We start from the raw sequence: 27,024 nt of genomic DNA on the forward strand, positions 1-27,024 counted from the left end.
ATTATTGTAGATTAAAGATGCTCTGCTACCTATGGTGGTTAATTGTTGCGAAGTGATCTCCAATGGTAAAAGTGAAGAAAAGAAGTTGGAAAGAGAAATTGTGCTCGGGAGCTTCTGGTCTTCCGAATCTGGTCTCACAGCTTTTGTTTGGTGTTCAATCACACTGTTTGTATAGATAAAATGTTGTGATTTGTTCAAAAATTTGATTTGTTTATTTTCTTTCGCAAGTTCTTTTTTTTAATTATTATTATTATGTAAGTTTAGATCATTTTTTGTTGTTGTTGATGATGATGAAGAAACATATTGCAACAGATACTTTCTTTCTTTTTTTCTTGTGTTGATGTTGATGAAAATGAGACAGATTGTAATAGATATGGAGAACATGAATCTGAGTTGTAGATGTCGCCTTGTTGTTTCCAATTGGCTTGTTTTTTTATTTTTATTTGTTAATATATCTTAAAGTAAAATTTGACTCTGGTTCATTCATTTAGTATGTATTTTATTTTTTGTAACAGTAAAATTTTACTCTAGTTAAAAACATGTTGATTTGTTTAATAATATAAAATTTTACTTTAATTATAGTAAACTTTATTCTGATTCATAATAAAATTATGCTTTCAAAGTAAAATTTTACTCTGGTTAAAAACATGTTAATTTGCTTAATGATGTAAAATTTTACTTTGAATCATAGTAAACTTTACTCTGATTTTTGAATCGGAGTAAAGTTAACTCTGAATCAGAATAAAGTTTTACTCTGAAATACACTGTGAGAATGGCTTAATAGGAGAGTTGATAGACATGAGGGTAATATAGTAAAAAAACAAGTTTTAAAATATTAGAGGGTTTTCAAAGTACCTATATTATTCTTGTCATTTTGAAAGACAAATTAGAAAGTGAGGGATCTATCACCAAATCCCCTCAAAACATAACTCTCACAACCTCCAAAATGATCTGTACCATTTACGTCACTGTTAGAGATAGAATAAAAAATTCAAACACATTAATGATCAATGCATCAATGGGGTCCTCCTTTGTGGGGTCCCAAACATTTTCCTTATCCATAATATTTTCTTATTTATCTTATACAATGATTACGTATTTGCCTTTATCCAATATTATATGTTATATTTTATTTATAATTTTTAATAGGTCATTTTTAAGTTTTTTCGCAAAATTCTTTTTATAACTTAATTAATGCATTATTTTGTTATATTATTTGTAGCGAAATGTTATTATTTAAATTTATATAATTTTACTTCTTCAGTATTTTTAATGCTCATTAGTGAAACCAAGAAATCAGACTCTAATACTAATTTAAATACTTTTTTAAGACAATTTGTTTAAAAAAAAAAAATCTATAAAAAAATCTTAATTAGTTAGGGTCTTTTACTAATTCATAATATATTTATGGGTATATATTTTATTTTTGTAATTCTTTCCGTGACTAAATATGTTTGAGACTTCGGCCTTTGTTTGGTAACATTCAATTTTAACTTAAAAGTCAAAAATTTATTTTTAAAAAATCAAAAAATCAGTATCATATAATAAAAAAAGTCAATTTTTTTCCTTTATTTCTAATTTTTACATATTTTTTTCGTAAAAAACTACCCTCAAAATACTAATTTTTTTATCTCATATTTTAACTAAAAAATTAAAAAAATAATAAATAACATATTTCCAAACCACACCTGATAGATTCAGACAATAATTTTTTTCCTTTTTTTTTTGAATCGATTTATATATACTTTAGGATTGAGTATACTCAATAGATAATTTAAAGTATAATAAACACTTCATAAAAACCCCGCGGAAAAGGGGGACAATAGAAACCCTAGAAAAGTGCCATCTTGTTCCTCCTTTGCTTCTTTTCTCTTCCACCCACCGCAACAAACCAGAGCAAGTGGCGGCCATGGAAGAAAAAAACCCTAACACCATGGTAGACGATGAGGTGAAGAACGATAAGCGCAAGCGAAGGAGAGAGAAGAAGAAGAAGCAGAGACCAGTCTCAGAATCCGATTCACCCAACAGCAAAACAGAAGAAGAAGAGCAAGAAGAGAACGGAGTAGCATCTGGGATTGAAGCTAATGGAGATGGAAAGAAGAAGAAGAAGAAAAGGAATAAGAAGTTGAAGAGAGATGAATCAACTGAGGATAATGAAGAAGAAGAGGAGGAGGAGGAGGAGGAGGAGGAGAAGAGTGAGGAAAAGAAAGTGAAGTTGAAGGTGAATAGTGGGTCTGGGATTATGACTACAGAGAAGTTTGAGTCGTTGCCAATCTCTGAACTCACTCTTAATGCTATCAAAGATATGAAATTCCAATGCCTCACTCAGGTAACATGAACCTTTAATTTGTTGTTTCTTCAATTCTGATTAGTGATTTGATTCGTTGCAAGTTGGAAGGAAAAAAAAATTGCATCTTGAACTGTATTTAGCTTTAGTTTTGGTTTTGTTCATCTTTGTTTTGGCAAAAAATAGCTGAAAAATGAGGTATTGTAATTTTTTTTTTCTTCTTCTAAACTCATTTTTACATAATTTGGGTAGTATTTATTTATTGTAATAATTTTTTCGTATGCTATATTTGATTGCTATGAAAAAGTAGGAAAATGTAAGGAATTAAACCTTTTCTTCGAGGGCCTATATCACTTATTATCAGTGATGAAGCTCTCACATTGGTAGTGGTGGAGATAAATCCAGATGTTGAGATTTGGGTTTTGCTTGTTTTTAGCTTAATGGGTTGTCAATGTCAACTGAACTTGTTCTGTGTCTTGCATTTGGGAGTCCTATTGTATGCTTGTCACATATCTTAAGGTCAAGTGGCAACTGAATTTGGTTGCTGAATGAAGCAGTGTGATTGGTTTTGATACCTATTTGCTGCTCTGGGACATTCCTTGTTGAATGCCCTTATGCTGTACTCTGTTGGTTGCAGAGGACTCGTAGCTCATATTCATTGTATTTTGAGACTGAAAGAATATCCTGAGATACTACTAACATGGTTTACTAACTAGATATTCACATTCTTACAGTTGTCAAAGGAAAAAACAAAGATATGAATGTTTGTTTTCCTTTTTTCCCCATTCTAGTAGTAACTGGAGAATAAATAATTAAAATTGAGAAAATATGTGTGCCCAAATTATATGCCTGGAGGTGATAGGAAAAGATTTGAAATGATTTTTTCTAAGTCTCAACCTGTTAATGGATTCCCAGTTCTCATGTATTATAAACGTGGCATACCATTATTCATCTATTGTCATTGACAGAAAACAAAGAAACCTAGTGCACTGGATTTTCTAGTACTCCGTGATGTTATTACACACTTCCCGTATGTAAATGAATCTTTAAGTTTGATCATTGTTGTTAACATAATTTGCTCTTGACAGAATGAATTACCTATCTCTTTACAAACAGAGAGCATGGATTATTTGTATGTAAATTTGATATGCTGATTGTTATATTTGTATTGTCATAACTATTTACTTTATGTGGATATCCTTAGATAGAACATATATTCCTGAGTTAACTTCTGATTACAATTGCAGATCCAAGCCAGATCTATTCCACCACTTTTGGAAGGCAAAGATGTTCTTGGAGCTGCAAGGACAGGTTCTGGAAAGACCCTTGCTTTTCTGATACCTGCCGTGGAGTTGTTACATCAAATCCGATTTACTCCTCGCAATGGAACAGGGGTAATTGTCATCTGCCCAACTAGGGAACTCGCCATACAGGTAAATGTTCTGGTTTTTATTTTTATTTTTTTACTTATCAATATCAATCTTTTTCCCAAGATAGCCTGTGATGTGATTCCAATCATTAATCCTACACTATAATCCTCTCAATTACAACTCTTTTTGTGATATATGTACTTTCTAAATTAGCAAATTGAAATGACAAAATCGTTATAGAATAAAGCCATCCCTATCTTGTATCCTTCTTCCTGCAAAGATAATAAATCTAGAAGGTTACTATTGATTATAGAAGTATTTTTCCTTCATCATTTCAACTCTTTCTCAATCTTAGAGTGCATTCAGAATATTATTTTGTGGAGGTTACTTCTTGTTGTCTGTGTTAGATCATCTTCTAAGCTCTTCTGAAGAATTTTTTTTCATCATTTTCTACTAATTTTGGAAATCATGTTTTACCTCCTACTGATTTTAATTTCATTTGGTTTGAATCATTAAGAAAAGAAAGATAATCCACTTCATCTTTTCTAATAACACTTCTTTTGTTTTGGGGGTCTTGTTGCTTTCTATGTATACCCATATGCCAAATTAGCTGCATTTAATTATAATGGATTGTCATTTTTTCTAAGTAACGACCTGGACTAATCTTCCAATGAAATGATGCAGACGCATGCAGTGGCAAAGGACCTTCTTAATCATCATTCACAGACTCTTGGCTTGGTTATTGGTGGTGCAGCTCGCAGGGGAGAAGCAGAGCGTATTGTGAAAGGAGTAAATCTGTTAGTAGCAACCCCTGGCCGACTTCTTGACCACCTACAGAACACTAAGGGATTTATATATAAAAATCTAAAGGTATTTTTATTCACTCATACATGTCTTCAATTTCTTCTATGCTCACCAGTTATGTTTGCACACTATAGTCTATGCGGGACTTATGTAAAATGTACCTCCAGCTAAACTTTCTTGGTTGTTTTGTTACATATTCTAATGCAGTTAGTTGTGTTCTTATGCCAATAATTTAAGTTGAAAGTCTAGTTGAAATCAAGGTTGTTAAAATCGGGATCCTACATAGGATCGTGGAGAGGGTCTCGCTGATCGGATCGTAGGATAGGATCGTAGGATCAAATCGAAGATCGTAAGATTCTATTTTCTATTAAAAATAAGGTAAAAATACAAATCAGGATTATACATACTAAAAATAAGGTGAAAAATCATAAATCTAGCAACCCTACTTACGATCTGACATACGATCCTACACGATCCAGTACGATCCTACTATAATATCGATCCTACAACGATTTGGATCATTTTGACAATTTAGGATCATAGGATCGTATCCGGATCGCGATTTTGATAACCATGATTGAAATATATCCTCAGTTAATGGTGTCTGTTGTAGATGATGGTGATTACTGAACCTATAATGGGCATTTTTTTAAAATGAAAAATCAATTGAAGATAAAAATTTATAATAAAATAGCATAAGAGAGCAAATACAAGTTTGTTGGATTAAACTATGACAGCATGCTACTAGTCAAAAAGGGGAAAAAAGTTGTAGCCTCAACCGGCGAGTGAAAGATGGACCAATAGCACAGCACCAATAACAATTTGATAAACTACCCCATAAGAAACCACAACTTCAGATGATTTTGTATCTCAAAAAGCTGAGTTCCTCTTTGTAAATTGTGTTTCCTGAAAATCTAGTTGGTGGCATTTTTGTTGGAGCTTGCTGAAGAAAAGAAAATCACATATGTATTTTTTTGTAGATGGTGGCTCCTTTTGGTGGTTCTGGGGGACTGAAGTTTAAGTTAAACAATTAGAAAACTATTGGTATAGTATAACAGATCTACTTAATTTTTCCAGTAATCTAGAATGATACTTTGTGGCTGATTGCCATACTTTCTGGCTCTTCTACATTTTAAAGAGGTTATCACATGTATGATCGAGCCAAACTAAAACTAATAAACATACATGGAAGGAATTAATTATAAAATGATTTCAATCGGATTAGAGTTGAGACCAAAAAAAAAAAGAAAAAAATGGAAATTTTTAATAATTTGTATTTTCTTTTGATGACGCGAAACTTTGAGGTGGATGACTAAAAATTGATGCCCATTAATAACGAATGCTCTTGACCAAACATATGAGAGGGAATGATTTGTCTTTCTATTTGTATTATTATGAGTTTATGACTTCACAAGAAACTATATGAAATTGGAGGTGTGAGGGTGAAGAAGCTCTCAGACATTTGGATGGCAAGGGCATTTTGCTGACTGACTTCCCCTTCTAGTTATGGGTAGAATCCATTGTGTTACAATTTATTAGGTACTAGGTTTTGGGCAGTCTCATTAGTTTTCCCCCATTTCTTATATGGTTATTTTAAAGTTTGCATGGCACCACCTCAAGTTGAAGCTATATCATGCCAATTCCTGAAGACCATATTTTATATGTATATATACAACTTGCTACATGCTCTATATACTTAAGTTTCTTTTTTTGGACTTGCAGTGTCTCATAATTGATGAAGCCGACAGGATATTGGAAGCAAACTTTGAAGAAGAAATGAAGCAAATTATTAAGATTCTGCCAAAGGTAAATCATATTTTAGTCATTTGTATTATTGACTGTAATGTGGTACAGAGTGTCATGCAGCTATTATGAATCAAGGCCTTATATGATATGAAATTGTTTTAGCACCTTATTTCATTAAATTTATATCATGTGATTGTTTTTATTCTCTCTGCATAATTTAATTGGAAAATCTAAAAAATCTTCTGAATTGAAAGATTCTTGTTCAATTTTTTGAATTGAAAAAATGATGTAGGCTATTCTATATCTATTTGAAACTTTTTTCTTTTCAAAATATACACCTCGAGAATGATTTTTTTCCTCCTGATGAAGATAATTGCGCATTTTACCTTTTTGAGTCATATGGTTTAGATTTTACAAACATGCCAATTGATATGATTTCCCAAAGGGACCAAATGAATGACCTGGAAAGGAAAATCTAATGTTTGAGACATTGTTGCTTTCTGCATTGCTTTGTTGATTCCTTCACCAGGGATCAATTTTCTGGCTGCGTTTCACCCCTGAAGCTTCATAATTGATTTTACAATGTGTTAATTTGTTCCTGCAGTAACTGAAAAGCTTCAAGTTTACTTCTTGTCACCGATACAAATGTTATACAAGTGTATATTTGGTGTCTTTCATTGTGTCTGAATTAATTGAGATGTTATCTGATGTGCAGAAGAGGCAAACAGCTTTATTCTCAGCTACCCAGACTAAGAAGGTATTACTGTACACGCTTTTATTATTTCCTTTGTTTATTGAGATTGTAAACATACATTGTTTTAAACTCAATATATATATATATATATTATCAATATCTCTGAATTCTTTTCTTTATAGAAACTCCCACGGTGAATAAAATTCTGATAAGATTTTCCTAATTTTGTTGCTTGAACATTGTAAGTGTTTCCAACACCAAAATTATAAATTCTGTGTTTATGGAAGCTTAAGCAGAAATATCTATAAATTTTCAGGTTGAGGATCTTGCTCGGTTATCATTTCAGACAACTCCTGTCTATATTGATGTGGATGATGGGCGGAAGAAGGTAAATCAATCATTGAAATTTATTCAGTGTGTCATGATTTTCTTCAGTACCCGCTTCTACAACCTTATAAGATGTCTGCTATTATAGGTCACTAATGAAGGGCTGCAGCAAGGCTATTGTGTTGTGCCAAGTGCCAAGAGATTTATTCTTTTGTATTCCTTCTTGAAGAGGAATCTCTCAAAGAAAGTGATGGTTTTCTTCTCTTCATGTAACTCAGTCAAGTTCCACTCTGAACTTCTCAGATACATTCATGTAGATTGCTTTGATATCCATGGAAAGCAAAAGCAACAGAAACGTACATCCACTTTTTTTGACTTCTGCAAAGCAGAGAAGGGCATCTTATTATGTACTGATGTTGCTGCTCGCGGTCTTGATATTCCTGCAGTGGTATGTTACTTTCTTTTGCTTGTTGGTCTTGAATATAGTATGCCAGCAATGATAGTCCTCAACCCCGAACAGAGAGAAAAAAATGAGGAAGGGATTTATAGCAGTTAAATACTTTGGCACCTTTAGATGATAAATGAAATTAATTCTGCCAATCATGCCATGGTGATGCCTGCTGTTAGCTGTCATTGCTGTGAAATTTTTTTTTTCTATTTATTTCAATTGACTCCTATGAAGCACGGATACTTCAAATAGGAAGACGTATCCATATCGTATCCGTATCGGATACCGATACTCTTCGGATACTTACGGATACGTATCAGATACTTATTAAAAGTATCGGATACTTCTTAATTAATTTTTCATTAATTTTGAAGTATCGGATACTTAGTTTTGAAGTATCGGATACTCCGACTCACATATTATCGGATACTTCTTAATTAATTTTGAAGTATCAAATCCTCCGAGTCACGTATTACTCCTTTTACGAAATTAGAATTGTATTATTTCTTGCATAACATCATGATATAATATAATTGCGAGAATAAATAGAATATTTTTAGAATGCTTTGCTTAGTTTTTTTTTTATAAAAATAACATAGTAAGCTCAAATAATAGAAGTCATCAAATTGACATATCTTCATTATATAATGCGTGTTCCCCTATAACTACATAGAAGTAAGGATTAATAAGATAATATAACAATATTAAAATTAAATATCAATAAATAAATTTGCATAGAATATTTTTTACTAGTGCAAAAGGAAAAAACATAGGGTCAAGTTATGATTGTTTTGATATTATAATATCAACATATTAGACTTGATATTGAAATGAAATATTTGCAAGACCTATTGAAAGTTTAAAAACTAAACTAGCTATTAGCTTAAATTAATACCTAATTCTTAAAGATTAGTATTTTGCATTATAAAGTTACTGTGATTTCTCAACATTCTTGAACTTATGTGTAACTCATTGCTATGTGTTTGGTAACGTTTACGTTTTCAGTTTATATTTACAAAAATTTTATAAACTGGTTTTTGTTTATTTTTTGTTTATTTTTAGAAAAATATAATCTACAAACACGTTTGGTAATTGACAAAATGTTTAAAAAATTTTAAAAATATAAAAAAGAGTGAGAAATGGCAAGTGGCGGCAAGTGGTGGCGGAAAATGGTGATGGTGGGTGGTGGGTAGCTGGTGGTGGTGGGTGGGTGACGGTGCGCGGGTGGTGGGTGACGGTGCGCGGGTGGTGGGTGGTAGCGAGTGGGTGGTGGTGGCCGGTGGTGGCGGGTGGGTGGCGGATGGCGGGTGGTGGTGGGTGGTGCCGGGTGGGTGCTGGTGGCTGGTAGGTGGCGGGTGGTGGCGGTGGGTGGGTGACGGTGGCGGGTGGGTGGTGGTGGTGGTGGTGGCAGGTGGGTGGCAGATGGTGGGTGGTGGTGGGTTGTGATGGTGGGTAGGTGGGTGACGGTGGCGGGTGGTGGGTGGTAGCGAGTGGGTGGCGGATGGCGGGTAGGTGACGGGTGGTGGTGGTGGATGGGTGGGTGGGTGGGTGGGTGGGTGACGGTAGCGGGTGGTAGGTGGTAGTGAGTGGGTGGTAGGTGGTGGTGGCAAGTGGGTGGCGGGTGGGTGATGGTGGTGATGGTAGTGGTGGTGGTGGTGGTGGGTGGTGGGTGGTGGTAGCGGGTGGGTGGCAGGTGGATGGTGGTGGTGGGTGGCTGGTTGTGGCAGGTGGTGGATGGTGGTGGCAAGTGAGTGGTGGATGGTGGTGGCAGGTGGGTGGTGAGTGGTGGTGGCAGGTAGGTGGCGGGTGGGGGTGGTGGTGGTGGCGGGCGGTGGATGGTAGTGACGGGTGGATGGCAGGTGGGTGGTGGTGGTGGTGGCGGCGGTGGCGAGGGGTGGGTGGTGGTGGCGAGTGGGTGGCAAGTGGGTGGTGGTTGGTGGGTAGTGGTGGGTGGTGGTGGCGGGTGGTTGTGGCAGGTGGTGGTGGGGGGTGGGTGGTGGTGACGGAAGACGGTGGTGGAAAATGGTGGCGGGTGGTGCCTAGTGTTGGATGGTAAAAAAAAAAAAAAACTCAAAACTCAAAACGGAAACACATTTTTTGTGTTTTCATTTTTTGGTCAAATTTATAAACTGAGACCACTGATTTATAAATCAAAAATTTTACTAAACAAGTTTTAATTTGAGTTTTTAAAATTTTTGTAAATATAAACAGAAAACTGAAAACGTAAGTGTTACCAAACGGCACCTAATAATTTATTTATTTTTTATTTTTTACAAACGTTTCCTATCTGTATCCGTATCCTACTTTTTTAGGTTTTGCTGTATCGCCGTATCCGTATCGTATCGTATCCGTATCTCGTATCTGTATCCGTGCTTTCTAGGTTGACTCTGTATAAAACTGTTTACAAGCATCGAATTTACTGCCATGAGATGTATGAAAAGGTTGCAAAAATTGTCTACAAGGAACACTGGAAAAGTACCAATTGTTATGACTGAACTATTTCATTTCAAGATGGAATCTATAATAGTTCATGTTGATTCATTTTCTTTATCTTCTCTACTAATAGGACTGGATTCTGCAGTATGATCCCCCAGATGAGCCCAAGGTGCTTAACTTTTTTCCTCAGTTAACTTGCACACTGTATTTACTGATATCTCCATTATCTTGTTCCTTTCTTGTTACAGCTTATATGTTTCTTTGGACAACTGTTTTCAGGAATATATTCATAGGGTTGGTCGTACAGCCCGTGGGGAAGGTGCAAAAGGGAATGCACTTCTTTTCTTGATTCCAGAAGAAATGCAGTTTCTACACTATCTTAAGGTCTTGTATATTTTTCTATCTATGATATAAATAATGAATAATTAGCAAACAAAGAACACAAATAAAGATGTGTGTATTTGTTTTTCCCCTATTTGGGTCATGGATTTGATTAGAGAATGAAAAAGAAAATAAAAAGGCAACTTTTTTTTAATTTTTAATTTTTGTATGTAGTTACCATAGAAAGCAGGGAGAAAAAGGAAATATGAAGAACGGTGGAAGAAAATTTTAGTTCAAGTTTAGATATCAATTTTCCTTCTCTTTTGTTGACATCAAAACCGTTTTTTTTTTTTTAATGTAACATTTATGCTAGTAGGAGAAGGAAACCCGTTTTCCTTTTCCTTTTACCATTTTGGAGTATCAAATGCAGCCTTAAATGCTAAAACTTATCCTACTTGCATCATAAGAGGGAAATAATGCTTTATAGAATGCTGTCCTGTAAAATTGTAATGTGGCAGTTCTAATCTTTGCTGAAAAGGACAAGAGCAAAAAGGCTTTTCAATTATAGAAGAGAGGGGGGGGGGGGGGGGGGGGGCACCTCTTCATTTGCTTTGCTCTTCTGTGAGGTTTCACTAATATTCTTTCTTCTTCTTTTTTTTTCTTCTTCCCTTTTTTTCTTTTTTCTTCCCTCAGAAAGCAAAAGTGCCAGTGAAGGAGTATGAATATGACTTAAAGAAGTTGGCCAATGTGCAATCTCACCTGGTACTTATTCTGCTTCTGCATGTTTTTATCTATTATTTATTTACCTTTTTAGGGTAATGACTTGCTCTGGGGACTTAAAATGGACTATTTGGACTGATGCAGGAAAAGTTGGTGGCCAACAACTATTATTTGAACAAGTCTGCTAAAGATGCGTACAGATCCTACATATTAGCCTATAATTCACATTCCATGAAGGACATCTTTAACGTTCACCGCCTTGATATGCAGGTACCTCTTCTAGGACAGTTATGTTTAGGTTGATTCTCACTTTTTTATCACATGGCGTCAATTCAATTCATGATTGAATGAGGCATTTTTAGGTTCAACATTGAGATATTTTAGCATAATATTATGGAAACTCTGAGGAAGCCATTACTAACAGCCAGTTCTGTCAACAATGTTGCAGACTATGCTACATAGGTTCTTCTAAATTTGTTTAGTACTTGTGTCAAACACTTGACACTTTTTAGGGTACGGAATATAGTTGCAGGAAGCTCCTACTAGGGATGACGCCCCACTCGGGTTCGAAGTAAAAATCTTCTTGTTATTTATCAAAAAAAAAAAGAGGAGTAAAAAACATGGGTAGAATTCCAATTGGGATGGATTATTGTAACATATGAATCCTTAATAAATAAAAGAAAGGCTACAAAGCAAAAAAAAAAAAAAGAAAAAAAAAAAAGAAAGAGTGAGAGAGAGAGAGAGAGAGGATAATTATCTTAAATTTCGTCTCAACTCTTAAAATTAAAGGATGGATATTTTAGATAGATGCTAGGTTATGTGAGTTGACGAGAAGGATGTATGTTATTGGTGATGTAATGTAGATATTTAACATATTCAACAAAAAAATTTCTTATAATATATTTATGTATAAAATATATCAACACTCTTCTAGGCACTCTCAACCATAGAATCTTCTATGTACACTGCTCCCCTGCTTCGTGCAACTGAGGTATGGAATATATGTTTGACATGTCTAATCTGACATGCACTCAACAAATATGTTCAAGTAGTAGATTTTAATTTACTTTAAAACTATGCACAATTAAATCTATGTCAGTTTGTAAACACTAACTTACCATTTTTTTTTTTTTTTTTTTTAAATTTAATTGTGTTCTAGTGTCCTCGGACATGAGAATTAGATTAATCCAATGCACATGCCCACACCCAAACTCACACCCTAGTCTATGTAATATAGGTTTTAGATGTTGGGTTGGGTAGAAGTTCAAAGATTAATTTCAATGATGAATAATAATCCAAGGGCAATAGAAGCATTGTTGCGCTGCTGAATTATTTGGACTTAGAAAATATAGTTGATAATCCAGGTTATTCATTATCTGTTATTTGTGAACATTTCATGAATTATTGATCATAGAAATTAAAGTTGGTGGCATGACACTATGAACTTTTCTTCTCTGAGGTTGTTGGATTTTAGAAACTTACCAAATACTAAGCATGGAATGATTTTTTGGATTTGGGCAGGCCGTTGCTGCTTCATTCTGTTTTACTAGTCCTCCAAAGATAAACCTAAACATAGACAGTAGTGCATCCAAGTTCAGGAAGAAACCGCGCAAGGTTGAAGGAAGCCGTCATGGATTTAGTGAGAGCAACCCTTATGGGAGACAAAAAGGAGGAGATGATACGCGACAATTTGTAAGGTATTAGCAAAATAAGAATCAGCAATATGCGCATATGTTATGCACCAATTTTGCAGTGAGGTTTTGTAGTTCAAGAAATGTTTTCTTCTCAAGCAAATAATTTATTCTTGTACAAGTTTTTCATTTATTTGTTAACTACTACTTTGAACTTAGTTCATGTAATTCAAAACTAGAAAATCGAAGTGTGGCTTCAATAGTGGCCAATGTGCAAAAAGACAAAGTAACCTTTATGGGGGCATATTTTTCAGATGTCGAAGAAATGGTTTTAGATGTCAAGGAGCCGGCATGAAATTTGTTGTTGATGATCATTAACTTAAACTCATGTCTCTTATGATTTCTATTTTTATGTGATGATATTTTAGGCTTTGTCATCTTGATGTTGAACTCCATTCTCTATAATTTTGTTGCCTCATTATCAAGTAGAATTGTTTTCCTCTCAAATCAGTGTTTATCAACACCACCCACAACTATATTGACTGGAAAAGAAAAGAAAAGATGCTATGCTTTGCTTATTTTCTGTGGGCCATGATATTTGCTTATTTTCAAGGAGACTGAAGGGAGTTGCGGGAGGAAACCAAAAGATAGGTAATCCATATGTTTCATGAGAAAGAGGGATTGCTTAAACCGGAATAAATCTAGTCCACCCACACGACGACCGACGGACTGGTAATTTATATTGTGAAACATGAGAAAGAGGGATTGCTTAAACCGGAATAAATCTAGTCCACCCACACAATGACCGATGGACTTGTGGTATTGAAAACCTCATTAGATGAGGTACTTGACTTCGAGGGCCTCGCCAGCTCTGTTTCTTGTTATCCTGCTGCATATGGATGGTTGCACAGTTTTAGTTTTCTTTGCCATGGAATTGAATGGCTGATTTACATTCAATAGAACAAGCTAGCCTTCCATTTCTACCTGCCCTCCATTACAAGTGTGGGAGTTTTCTGTCGTTTAGGTTCTTCCCTCGTGCACAGGGCAACGGAGAAGAAATCCTAGTCTTACTACTATTATGATCCATAGGAAATTATTACTTTAATACAGAAAATTCCAAAAAAAATTTTGCAATTATGAATTGAAGTGATAGGCTTATGAATAATGTTAATAATACATCATTTGTTATGAACTTTCTGTTTATTTTTATTCGTCAGTATCAATCTAATACTGAAGGACTGAATGAGCTTGTTCCAAAAAGAATTGATGCAATTTTCAGGTTGGCAAAATGTAGTTGTCCAAACAAGGGGTAAGAAGGGAAGTGAGTGAATTCTAATAAAGGCTAAGGAAACATTAAGGCTGTGGGTGAAATGTAGGTAAAATATTTTTTTTTACATTTTAATCTTTTTTTCTTTCTCTTTATCATGCTTTCACATTCACATTGATGGCATAGAGTAAAGTCCAAAATTAAACTAAAACAGAGAGAGAGAGAGAGAGAGAGAGAGAGAGAGAGAGAGATAAAAACCAAACTAATAGTTTAGAAAATCAATCCCATACTAAACAAATAAAGTAAACTACTCTTGCTGCTTTCGCAGTCACCTAATTAACTTCAAAAATGAGATTAAAAAAAAAAAACTCCAATAATGCACCCAAAATTTACATGAAAAAAGCCCCAAACAATGACATGATCATGAGCAGCACAATTGTTGAAGAAGATGCACCACTGTTTTGGGATGAACCCGAGGAGGTCCCATTCGACGGCGTCGACTGAGGCGGGCTCACCGGCTCAAGAACTTTGATGATCATCTTCAGGCCTCGCTCGCAATGTCCGGCCACCCCACTAATGAAGTAGAACAGCCCTGGCCTGTCCAGTTTGAAAACTGTGTTGCCGTTGTTGGAGAAGAACAAAGGGTGGGAGGATTTGCATTTATCATACTCCTCATCAGTCACCACCATAACTGAGTCCTTCTTGTACTCAAACCCTATATGTATACATAGATATGTATCCATGGAACGTTAGAAACGAAAGTTCAATAACATTATTTGGATATGAATCAGTGTTAGTCGCAAGTGTATTGAGAATCAGGTGATATTCACTAATGTATAAATTGATATTGTCTAATATCAGCTAATATATAATCATAACAACAATCTCAATACCACTATTTGAAATCATAACGGTATTGGGAGAGAATTAGTAATGTATTAAGAATAAGGTGATGTGGTTGTAAATTTATTTATTTATTAGATCATTAGCAACAAAAAGAGCTTTATAGCAAGTTAAACCATCTGTGTCAGTCCTATCCTATCCGTCATGAATCAAAACATACAACAACGATTTATACCACTAATAGCACTAATGCATTAGGAATGCCAAAAAAAAAAACAACGCTCACTGCCACATCATTAGTGGTGTTATTAGAGCACCACTTTTAGTGCTCTCAACCATTTTTCTGAAAACATATCATGAATCAGTCAATACTAGGATTTTAAATACATATATTTTCAGCTGATATGTATCAAAATTTCGAACTTCTAACGTTTAATATTTATCAATATATCAATCAATATTGTTTGAAAAAAAAAGAAGAGAACAATACTTACGGAGAGTGTCATCAACTTTAAACCTGTTCTTTGAAGCCCATTCATTATAAAGTTGGTCCTTCTTTGAAGAAGGAACAACCCAACCTTTGTCATCTCCAACTTCAAACTCAACACACATTACAGTGAGGAATTGGAAAGAAGAGATCAAGAAAGCTAAAAAAATGAGAACTTTGAGTGAGCCCATGAAGAGAGAAGCCATTTTTTGGGAGAGAGAGAGAGAGAGAGAGAGAGGGAGATTGCTTGGGGATTCTCTGGGTTAAGTAATTGGACTTGTTAAAGAGTGTTGGTTTTGAAGTTGGTTGTAGAGAGAGAGAGAGGGAGAGTAATATCAGGGGAGGGATTTGTGGGGTGTTTGGCGGCAAAAGAATAGGAAGGGCCATCTTTTGACTTTGGTATAACTGTTTTTCAAATAGCATAGGATTTTTTGTTTTATTTTATTTTAAATTTAAATTTTGGGATAAAGATCAGCTCACAGGGCCCTGAGAGAAAGACTCCAAACAAATCATGCAATTAGAGAAAACTGATTTTTTTTTTTTTTCATTTATTTTTCATAGATAATATATATAATTTTGTTTGAAAGTAGCTTCTCTCTAGTCTACTTACAGACTGAAAAGGTCCAGTCCAGCCATTGTGGCCCATTTTGGGCCCGTCCTAGCAATTTGAACCATTCATTTTGTGTGGTTCATTGAACACATTATTTGATCGGATCACACATTATTTGATCGGATCACACTTATTTGGAAAAAAAATACAAATTGTATGATTTTGAAGATAGTAAGTATATTTTTGTTCACATAAATATGATCTAATCAAGTGATTATCGATAGATTAACTTAACTTTTTGTATGAATAATATCCTTGATAAAGGATTCAGAATATCAAGATGAGCGCAAAGACTTTTCTAGTTCAATCATGAACTAGAGAGAAGCTTCTCCATTTTGTTTATGTTTACTTGCTATTAAGAGACTCAAAAATTTGAAAATGCTGAAATATTTATTTCACTGTTGAATTGGTATTAATAAAGACTTTAATTAAGTAACTAAAATTTAAGAATGAATTTTTAAGCTCAATTTTTGGATAAATTAATTGACCTTTCTTGAGCACCGACTCTTTGTTTTTGAAATAACACTGACATCCCCAATTAAACATGTTAAGGAAGTTAATGAAATCTGGCTGGCAAAAGGCGGAATAAATGATGTAGATTTGTGTGGTATTTTCCTTTCAATTACCACTAAAAATAAATGAAAATAAAAAAACACAAAACAAAACAAGAGGAAGAAAAATAAGAACAAAGATAAGCAATGGCATATAAGCAATATATAGCTACCTTAATTTAATATATATTTCCTATCCAATGAAAACCCTACAAAAGCATAATAATCCAAACAACAAACATAATTATCTCGTTTGCCCAAAAAAACCTATTTCCAGCACAGCTTGAAAATCCCAAAGAGCCCACAAATGGGGAATCTTGATGCAAATTGCTATCACTGATCTTGACCATTGAGTCTCTATCAAGAACACTTCTTTCTTGTTGACAAAGCTTTACCCCAAAAGGAACATATCTTGAATCCATTAACTCAACTGATGAGTAACAAAGATTTGGATTATTGGAAGCTCCAAATCTATTCCCCATTTTCTTGTAAAAGAATTCTGAGAATTCCAGTTTCCCTGTCAAGTTGTTTCCACGGAAATAAAGTGCACCCAAACAAGGCATATCTTCAAATCTTGGAGACACATTCCCTGAGAGACTGTTGTTGGTGAGTCCAAGAAATCTGAGTCTTTTCAATCCTGTCAAGGTCTCTGGAATGTTTCCTGTCAAACCCATGTTTGATAGGTCCAAGAATTCCAAGTTTTGTAGGGTTTCCCATTGAATGCTCATTAGGTCACCACCCATTATTGGGTTGTTAGACAAAACCATCTCTTCCAAAGAAACCATTTCATGAAGTGAATGAGTCAACCCACCTGAAAACTTGTTATGACTTAGGTCTAATAGTATGAGATTATTTAGTGTTATTTGTCTTGGCAAAACTCCCTCTAAAAGGTTGTTGCTCAAGTCAAGCTTTAGGAGTGAAGTCAACCCTCCAAAAGTCAACGGCATTGACCCAGATAGATAATTCCTGCTTGAGTCAAGAATTAAGAGCTTAGTCAAAGATAATCCCCAGTTAGCCGGAATATGACCCACAAAGCGGTTTCCGGCAAGGACGAGCCGCTTCAAGTTTACTAAATTGCCTATATCAGTTGGTAATTGGCCTGTGAGTCCATTTTCAAGAAGCACTAGAGATTGAAGGCTCTTGAGGTAGCCCAAAGTGCTCGGTATTGCTCCGATGAGGCTAGGGTTTGACCGGAACTCTAGGGTTTCCAAGCTATTAGCTAGTTTTTGCCAATTTGATGTGGGAATTTCAACGGGTTTTCGGATGAAGCAATTGTAGAAGGAGAGGGATTTTAGATGGTTGAGCTTAAATAAGTGATGGTTGAATTCTGCGTTTGGGGCGCACTGAAGAGAGTTGTCAAAAACCGGCCCAATGTTTATTGCAGTAACATACCATGAGCCATTGAAGAGATCACATGAGACCCCCTGTCCATGATAATTAATAATCCAAAGAAAAAAAATTGATTGAGTTAAATATATGTAATATATAGATGGAAAATGAACTCATATTGTGTCAAAATTCAAGGGGAAAAAAGGATTGATCTTTCTACATATAGTATGTTGCAGTTGATTGTGTTTTTGTGAACAGGAAAAAGTACTCAAGTTTATGTGCATTTAAAAAGTAAATATACTTTTTTTTTTTTTTTTTTCTTTTTATAGAGAAAAACAAGTACCTAGTTACCAAGCTCTCTAAGTAGTACATTGTTCAAAATCATAATACATCTGTGTGATGCAAACTTTATACCAAATAATTGAATTTCTTTGAATAACAGTTATTTGGTGCCATCATCCAAATCTGGACTATAAAAAAAGGAAAATCCTATTTTCCTAGAATTATTTTCCTTAGGGAAAATTACATTTACCCCCTCGAGGTTTGGCTAAATTACAGATACCCCTGAGGTTTGAGAAATTACGAATTCCCCCATGAATGCTATATTTGCATAAGAAATTAGGGGGTAATTTGTTATGAAATATATACCTCAGGGGGCAAATTGTTAAGAAAATACAAACCTCAGGGGGCGGGATGTAATTTCCAAAACCTCAGGGGTATCTGTAATTTAGCTAAACCTCGAGGGAGGTATATGTAATTTGCCCTTTTCCTTAACATTCAACTAGAATAATATACTGATGAAAAGATGATTAAGTGTTATATGAATTAAAATCTTAAAAAAATGTGATGTAATTATGTCCAACTTGTGGGGCTTATTGTATTTTTTAAGGATTAAACTTGTCTCCGGTCCAAAATCTGGACTAAAGACATTCGGGCCACGGAGTTCGCCACATATTTTATTTCGATAATCCAAACAGTTCGTTTTCTAAGGCTCTACTTATATATTATCCATAAAAAATTTAATTTAATCCGATAATCATAATATTTTTATTTTATCATGTTTTTTTTAAAAAAAGTAGAGGACAAATGTATTTTCAAAATTAGACTATCCATTTTTTTTTAGAGACAAGACCGATAAAATAAAAAGATTACAGTTATCATATAAAATAAACAATTTAGATCATCAAAATAGAGTCTGTGGCGAGTCCGCACAAGTCTGAACAACACTTATTGTCCAGGTTTTGAACGGGAGACAAAAGCCTAATCCTTTTTTAATATGCCATTATTTAAAAATAATAAGCCATCACAACTCCTAATTAAAATGATAATACCAAAATCTAACATGGATCCATCCAAAATATTGCTGATCATTTTTCTAGTTATACATATCATTATTTTAGAGCATATATTTTTGGTAAGACATATAAGCGCATCTTACCCTGTCCAAAAAATAATAAAAATAATAAAATCATTTCTTAGAATGTAAATATCACTAAAATACTCAAACTAATAACTGTTTTTGCATAAGTTTATTAGATTTTTCATTAAAATGCCATCACAATTTTGTTCCTTACTGTTCTATTGAATTTATAAGTTTCTTGTTATGCTAGTAATTTTTATTTTTTTTATTTCATTTTAATAACTTGGTATCTAGTTCATCAGACCAACTATTTTTTAGACTAATCTCACCGTTTATTAACATAATCAAAACTAAGGCAAATCCCCATATGAAGTGGCCTCAAGAAATTATTGATAGTACCTGTATCGGAGTCCAACCACAAGGGTCTGGATAGAGATCTGAGCCATTCCACCACTTTCCCACAAACCCCTGAATAGCATAATACAAGGCCTTTCGTTCCTTTACCTCCATTGGAGCTGTGAAAATGTCTTCTTCTTCTTGGCTACTGCATAAAATATATGGACCGATGACAACGAACACGACGAGCAAGAAAACCCTGATGTGAATTTGGGTATTGAAATTCTTCATTGCCAATCCCAATCAAATGAAAAGAATGAAGAAAAAATAATATTGAAAGAAAGCAAAATGAACTAAGGGTGGCTTTCTAACAGGTTAAATAACAAGAAACCAAGAATTTTCCCAAGAAACAAACAACACCTACAAACGAAGAAACCGGGTAGTGCTAGAAACTGTAATTTTCCAGGAAAACCCAGAAAGAAAAGGGATAGAAAAGGTAAAATGGATAACCTCCGAGTTTATAACTGAGGAGGAGGAAAAGCAAGAGTAGTTGTGAGAGGGGTGATAGAGAGAGGAGGGAAAAAGGAAACACACACACACACACAGAGAAAGGACGCAAGATCTACAAAGTGTTCTTAAAACCCAAAGTACAAAAAACGCTTTTCGAGGCCCTATAAAGCAATAATAGCAATAACCACAATGAAGATCAGAGCAGTAAAAGTAAGTGAAAAAAGAGAACAAGAAAAGATAAGCTTTTAATTGTGGTTTTACACATAGGGGCTGTGCATTGCAGTTGTTGCAGTGCAGTGCAGGCTTGTGATATTTGCAGCTAAGATATAGAGATATGTATAGTCGCTTTTGTTTGTTTTCTACTTAGATATGGATAGGTACACCTCCTCCTTACCAATTGGGTTTGGTTGAGGTGGTATAAGGATTAGACTCTCTTTGTCTTTAAAATTTAGGTTCAATTTTCGTTACCAGCAGCTCTGTTTGTAGATAATCTATAAGTTTAATATAAGGCCAAGTTTGGCATATACAAAATAATCCATCTTTTTATCTTTTTATCTTTTTTTCATCACATTACCTTTCTACTTTTCTGCATATCTTTTCTTAAAAAGACAAAAAGTACACTTATTTAGGTCATCCCAAACAACTCTTAAGTTTTCGCTGGGACTTGCAATTTATCTTGGTCTTAGACTGGGATAGCCTCTCCTCACCTAAACTTTTTATTATGAAAAAGAAAGGAGATACCTCCTCCTTGTGGTATGCTATAATTTGTGGTTTAAAGTGTATCGTTTGTGTTAACAATTTTAAGAAAAATACAAAAAATACCATATGTAGATTTGTAACATCATTGTGTAAACCACAGATGTAGTCATTTTCTAAAGGCATAAACGCACTTTTACCTCTTTTGTTTTATCACATATGTGATTTATCTTTTAACATAATTTCTTTATATTTAGGCACGTGTTGTTTCACAATTGCTATTACCTTTGACATTACACCTGACGATGTTCTTTAATTCACAAATCATAATATGTTATATGTTCATTTCTAAATAATAAGGGGACCAAACGCACGTAAAATAAATCACAAGAGGATATAGTGAAGTTGTGCGTTACAAATATTTCTTGGTGTATTTGTGTATATCATTAAGTTTAAGGATACAAAATCAGTTATAGAAAAAATTACATAAAATAATTCTAATTATATATATCACATTGTGAATTGTGTTATTAAATAAATTATTCCATTCAAAGTACTCGACTTGTGTTTTTATGATTAGTTTTGCGATTAATTATGCATCTATAAATTTATTCACATATATATAGTACCTAGATGTGTGGTTAAGAAGGGGTGTCATGATTGGTAAGAACTCATAATTGCACATAATTAAATATAAAAAGTATAATGTGTAGGTAAAATTCATTTTATAAGTATTATGTAAGTTATATTTAAAATAAATTTCAATCGCACAGTGTGCTTTCTATACAATTTATTTATTATTTTTTAAAATTCTATGAATGTAGCTCTGTTGGGTGATTGGTAGTTTGAAAATGTTGGAATTTTGAGCTTTGGGTTAGGATTAAGATTAGGGTTAGGGTTAGGATTAGGATTTAGGTTAGGGTTGTGGAGGGGACCAGTTTGGACCAGTTTCCATTTGAAGGCACATGCATAGATGTAATGCATGCATGCAGGGCCAAGATAGGCTCTCACTCTCTCTCTGTAATGCATGCATGCATGCAGTGCCAAGATAGGCTCTCTCTCTCTCTCTCTCTAAAGGAGTAGTATTTTAGTACTACTACTAGCCCCCCCTAATGGCTACTTTCATCAATAAGTGATATATGTGCATTATTAAGTTGTGGGGTGAAATCTAGGATTTTAGCCCTTTATAATAATTAAAGGTGTAACTATAACTTCTACTATTATTGAGTAATTAAATCAATATAATTTAAATATTAAGAATCAAAATGATACAAAAATTTATAATTTTGAGATTAAAAATATAATGAATCATTTCCATTTTATTTGGATATGCGGTGTCATATAGGTAACAGAAATTATCTAGTAAATTTGGAACACCATGTATATGTGTACCCATCTAATGATTATTTATAAGGAAAATTACGATTTAGTGTAAAATTTACATAAAATTACACATTAATAGTAAACTTTATAAACATTAAGAATTCAAATCCTAAACTTTTTCATTGTAATTATTTTTTCAAAGGAGGAATTACTTTAATAGTCTTTATAGTTTGGAATTTGTATTACTTTGGTCCAGAACCTTTCAATTGTGATATATTTAATCCTAAATTTTGAATCTCATTCCAAATAAAGATAATTGAAGACATAGTTGCTCCATTTAAAAGGTAAAATCGTCACACAATTTATTTTGTTGGTTAACTTATATGTTGTTTGAAATATGATGGCATTTTTTTAATAAATAATGCTAAAAAAATTTTTGTTATAAAATTCTGTTTGGTTGGGTTTTCATAATCTATTTTTAGAAAAAATTTCTAAGAAACTAAAAATTAAATTGGTGAAAAAAAATTAAAAACGCATTATTTTTATATAATGTTTTGAGAAGGCAGAAATAATTTTTGGAAAAATTACTCATAAATCCCTTATTGGGAAATGTTGCTCTATCTAGTCCTGAGTGTTTTTTTGTAAACCATTTAGTCCTTTTTATATTTGGTATGATATGTTTGTTTATTATATTGTATAAACATCAAGCAATTTCAATATAACAGAACGTTGATGTTTATACAATATAACAGAACATTGATGTTTGATGACGTTGATGATGTTTTGATATGAACAGAACGTTGATGATGTTGATGATGTTTGTTTTGGTAAAAACATATGAACAAAACGTTGCTGATGTTAAATTGTTTGATGTTTATACAATATAACAGAACATTGATGTTTGATGACGTTGATGATATTTTGATATGAACGTTGCTGATGTTTGATGATGTTTGTTTTGATAAAAACATATGAATAGAACGTTACAAATGTTTGATGACGTTGTGATGTTTGTTTTGATAAAAAAATATGAACTGAACGTTACTGATGTTTGATGACGTTTGATGATGTTTTGATGATGTTGATGATGTTCGGAAATGAGAGAAATCTAAAAAAAGCCTATACTGAGCTTTTAACGTTCAAATAGGACTTATTAGTCTACAAAATAAAATGCACGACCAAATGGTTTAACAAATTAAAATTTGAAATTTATTGGTGTTTTGCCCATAATTTTTTTTGATATTTACTTTCGTTAAATAAGTTTTTATTTTTTTTTAAAGTCGAATATGGTGACAACTTTTATGTCATTATTAAATCGATCCACTAAATCAAAAAAATGTAAAACTAAAAACATTTCATATATTAATGGGTTGTTTGGAATGACTTAAATAAATCTATTTTTTGTCTTTTTACGAAAAAATGTGCAGAAAAGTAGAGAGGTGATGTGATGGAAAGAAGATAAAAAGATAAATTATTTTGTGTATGCCAAACTTGACCTAAATATATCGATTATACATTAAAAGCCTAATAATCATTCATTACATGATAATCATCCAAAAATATCTGCTGCATACCCCCAGTGGGGGTCGCACCCCCAGTGAGGTGTCGCGCCCCCACTGGCTGAAACCCAAAAAAAAAAAAAAAAGAAAATAGTTTTTTTTTGTCCAATTATGGAGTGCCACCTCACTGGGGGTCGACCCCCAGTGGGGGTATGAGGCATTTTTCCAACAAAAATAACCACCCATTACATGATCATCATTCAAACACATACTAAAAATTAATTTGGTAAAAAAAATTTTAAAAAAATATAAAGATTTATCATTTTTATATAATTTTATCTTTGGTGAGTAGAAATAATTTTAAAAAATTTAAAAATAATTTTTCGATATTTATTTTTGTCAAACTAATTTATATTTTATCAAATTGACTACTTTGTCTTTGAAATTGAGTAACAATATCTTCAATTGTCCTTATTTAAAACGAAATTCAAATTTTAGGGTGTCAAATATATTACAATTAAAACATTAAGAATCAAAGTAACACAAAACTTAAATTATAAGAATCATTAGTATAATTCATCCTTTTTCAAAAGACTACTTAATTGTAATTAGAGTAATATATTCATTTAACTCTTTACAATTGTTTCGGCACACTGCCAAAGGTAATACCGAATGATAAGAGCCAAGCTAGTTGGCCCATCAACGTTGAAACAAAAAGGGATAATTACTCATTGGTCATGTTATAAAGACTAATACACTATTAAGTCTTACAAGTGTTAGTAACGTTTTTTTTATAATAATTTTCTAAAAATGTATTAAAAATTGATAATTATTAATTTTTTCTATGATGATTTTTTAAATCTATTGTAAAAAAATGACAATTAGTGATGTTTTTCAGTTGCCGTTAAAAGTTAATAATTAGTGACACTACTTTTTATAAAAATGCAGCTAAAAAATAAAAAATAAATAAAATTTTATAGTAACAATTAAAAGTAAATAAGATTTTTTAATCACCAAAAAATCAAAAGAATTTATTTATGCACCCACCTTTCTTATAGGACTTTTCAGTCAGTTTTCCATCAAACAAATGGGCAATTAGAAAAAAAAGCCCATGAGCGTAGCTCATGCCCTTGTATGAAATTGGGCCTTGATCACACCCCCAATAGACAAAAAAGGATTGGGCCTTTTGGTTGGTGCTGAGTTCTGATTCGTGACTCAGTGTGTTCGTGAGCTTTATGGGCTGACTCAAACACCTATATAAACTAGTACGGTCTACCCAAGTGTACTTCACGCGCCCATTGCATTGCAGAGCACAAAGCACCTGCAGGTGATTTTCACGCGCTAGTGAGATGCGTGGGGACGACTTCTGAGCATGGAATCCACTAATTAACACAAATTGCTAATCTACTCAATAATTTTTTATTTTTTTTTGATACACCGGAAACAAATCAGCTTCTTTAGTTTAAGTTTTCTAAATTTATTTTTAAAAAAATTAAAAAAAATTATTTTTCATAATTTTTTTGTTTTAACTGGATTTTTTTAATATTTTAAGTAATTTTTTTAAAATTTTTAAATACACCTAACATAAATACACTTAAAAAGTATACTATTTGTGAATTTTTTTTTAAAAAAAATTCTCTAAATATCAAAAATATCAAAATTCAATATATTTTTCATATTCTTGTGTATTTATTAATTTTTTAAAATATGTTTTATAAATATTTTACTTTTTAAATACAGTTAAGTAAGGTGCATTTAAAAAGTAAAAAAAATTACTTAAAATTTTAAAATATTCACTAAAAAAGTATAAAAAAAATAAAAAAAAACTCAATTTCCACAAAATTGAATCTAGAAAATTGAAACCAAACACAGTGAATAGTTTTTATTTTGAAAATTAATTGAGATGTGTGAAAACTTAAAATAATAAAACATTTAGGTTTATCTTATAGTCTATTATTTTTAATTTGCAAAAAATATTAAATGTGCTTATGTTTATTTTAAATAAAAACAAAAATAAAAAAATATGTTTGGTATACAAGTATTTTAAAAATAAGTGAAAGGAGTGGTTATGGAAGGTATTTATTGACGATTGAAGATGGTGGTCGGAAGAGGCTGAAGGTGAGCCATCATGGGAAGTTGTGGCTGACGATCAGGGATGGCGGTCAATTGGCCACCTAAGGTAGTGGCCAAAGATGGCCAAAGGTAGTGGTCAATTGGTCTCCTAAGGTAGTGACGATCGGGGATAGTTGAATTGATGATGGCTGGTTGAAGATGGTTGGTAAATGAGATGATTGACAATGGTGGACAATGGTAGTAATAAGAAATAAATGGTGATTAGAAAGAGAGAAAAAATATTAAGAAAACAAAAATTAAAAGGGAAACCTTTTTTTTTTTTTTAGTTACAAGATTTAATAAAATTTTTAAGTTGTTTATAATTTTTGAAACATAAATAGAAACAACATGAATTTTTATCTATAGTTTTTTAAAATTTTATAAATATAAATAAGAAATAAAAATATTACCAAACAGACTCAACTAATTTTAAAAATATGTCAAATAAATAAATTAATTTATTTAAGTAATAACTTTGAGAGAGAGAGAGAGAGAGAGAGAGAGAGGGGTGTTGTAAGTACTAGTAATCCATGGCATGGCAGGGCTGGGGCTAGGAGAGAGTTGAGAGGTCATTTTCGCACTTTCGCCTACCGAGTTATACCTATTAATCCTTGCCAGCCCAACTAACTTTGACATGTCATTTTCTCCTTTACCTTTCCAATTAAAGCCCCTCTCTCTCTCTCTCTCTCTCTCTCTCTCTCTCTCTCTCTCTCTCTCTCAATTGCCTTTTAACTTAAAAGTTACAAAAAAAAAACTTAAGTTTGGACGGGTTCAGTTATGGTTGAACTATCCCAGCAGGCTTTTGGAAGGAGATGCTTACTAGGCTTTGTTTGGAAACAGTTTATTTATGTTTTTCTTCTCCATTTTCTTGCCTTTTTATATGTTTGTTGTGTGTGCTTTGTTTAATTAAAATAATCTTTGGTCATGTTTATTTTGCAGATTAAAAGTGAAATTGGAGTAGTAATGAGGTGGGTTTCATTATAACTTGTTTGGTAACTTCTTTGTTGAGGGGGATTGATACTCCTTCTGGAATATTACTCTCACACCCCAGCCAGCTTAGGTTTACTTTAGATGAGTTGGGATTAAAAAAATAGTGAGGAGATTAAGCCGAACTTTTTTTTTTTTTTTTTTTTAACCCAAGTGCAAGCTGTTATTTGTATAAAAAAAAATTATATTTGTTTTAGAATTTTTTTTAATATATAAATATTTTATTTTTATTTTATATAAAAATAATTTAACAATATCATTTTTCCCACTATCATCAAAACAAATACATTTTTACTTAATCTCTTCACTAACAATTCCTAAATTAACAAT

The 27,024-nt window shown here is 33.0% G+C and overlaps 3 protein-coding genes across 3 annotated transcripts; 1 reads left to right on the forward strand and 2 right to left on the reverse strand.

The window, feature by feature from the left end:
* Nucleotides 1–1,773: 1,773 nt before the first annotated feature.
* On the forward strand, nucleotides 1,774–13,221 carry LOC114322848 (P-loop containing nucleoside triphosphate hydrolases superfamily protein). Its single transcript, XM_028270275.2, has 12 exons — nucleotides 1,774–2,329; nucleotides 3,535–3,720; nucleotides 4,342–4,527; nucleotides 6,184–6,267; nucleotides 6,923–6,964; nucleotides 7,218–7,289; nucleotides 7,377–7,676; nucleotides 10,243–10,281; nucleotides 10,392–10,496; nucleotides 11,127–11,195; nucleotides 11,298–11,423; nucleotides 12,675–13,221. Exons 1-12 carry the CDS (start codon nucleotides 1,910–1,912, stop codon nucleotides 12,855–12,857), a joined length of 1,812 nt encoding a protein of 603 aa, XP_028126076.2. The 5' UTR covers nucleotides 1,774–1,909; the 3' UTR covers nucleotides 12,858–13,221.
* Nucleotides 13,222–14,440: 1,219 nt separating this feature from the next.
* Nucleotides 14,441–15,506, reverse strand: LOC114322832 (early nodulin-like protein 6). Its single transcript, XM_028270253.2, has 2 exons — nucleotides 15,389–15,506; nucleotides 14,441–14,766 (listed from the first exon to the last, which is right to left on the reverse strand). Exons 1-2 carry the CDS (start codon nucleotides 15,504–15,506, stop codon nucleotides 14,441–14,443), a joined length of 444 nt encoding a protein of 147 aa, XP_028126054.2.
* A 1,165-nt stretch (nucleotides 15,507–16,671) lies between these two features.
* On the reverse strand, nucleotides 16,672–20,004 carry LOC114322851 (piriformospora indica-insensitive protein 2). The gene is made up of 2 exons (XM_028270277.2): nucleotides 19,631–20,004; nucleotides 16,672–17,966 (listed from the first exon to the last, which is right to left on the reverse strand). The coding sequence occupies exons 1-2, from the start codon at nucleotides 19,856–19,858 to the stop codon at nucleotides 16,752–16,754; spliced, it is 1,443 nt and encodes a 480-aa protein (XP_028126078.2). The 5' UTR covers nucleotides 19,859–20,004; the 3' UTR covers nucleotides 16,672–16,751.
* Between the last annotated feature and the right edge of the window lie 7,020 nt (nucleotides 20,005–27,024).

This window comes from Camellia sinensis, chromosome 15 (assembly GCF_055761805.1).
Source record: "Camellia sinensis isolate YWXY chromosome 15, ASM5576180v1, whole genome shotgun sequence".
Lineage (NCBI taxonomy): Eukaryota > Viridiplantae > Streptophyta > Magnoliopsida > Ericales > Theaceae > Camellia > Camellia sinensis.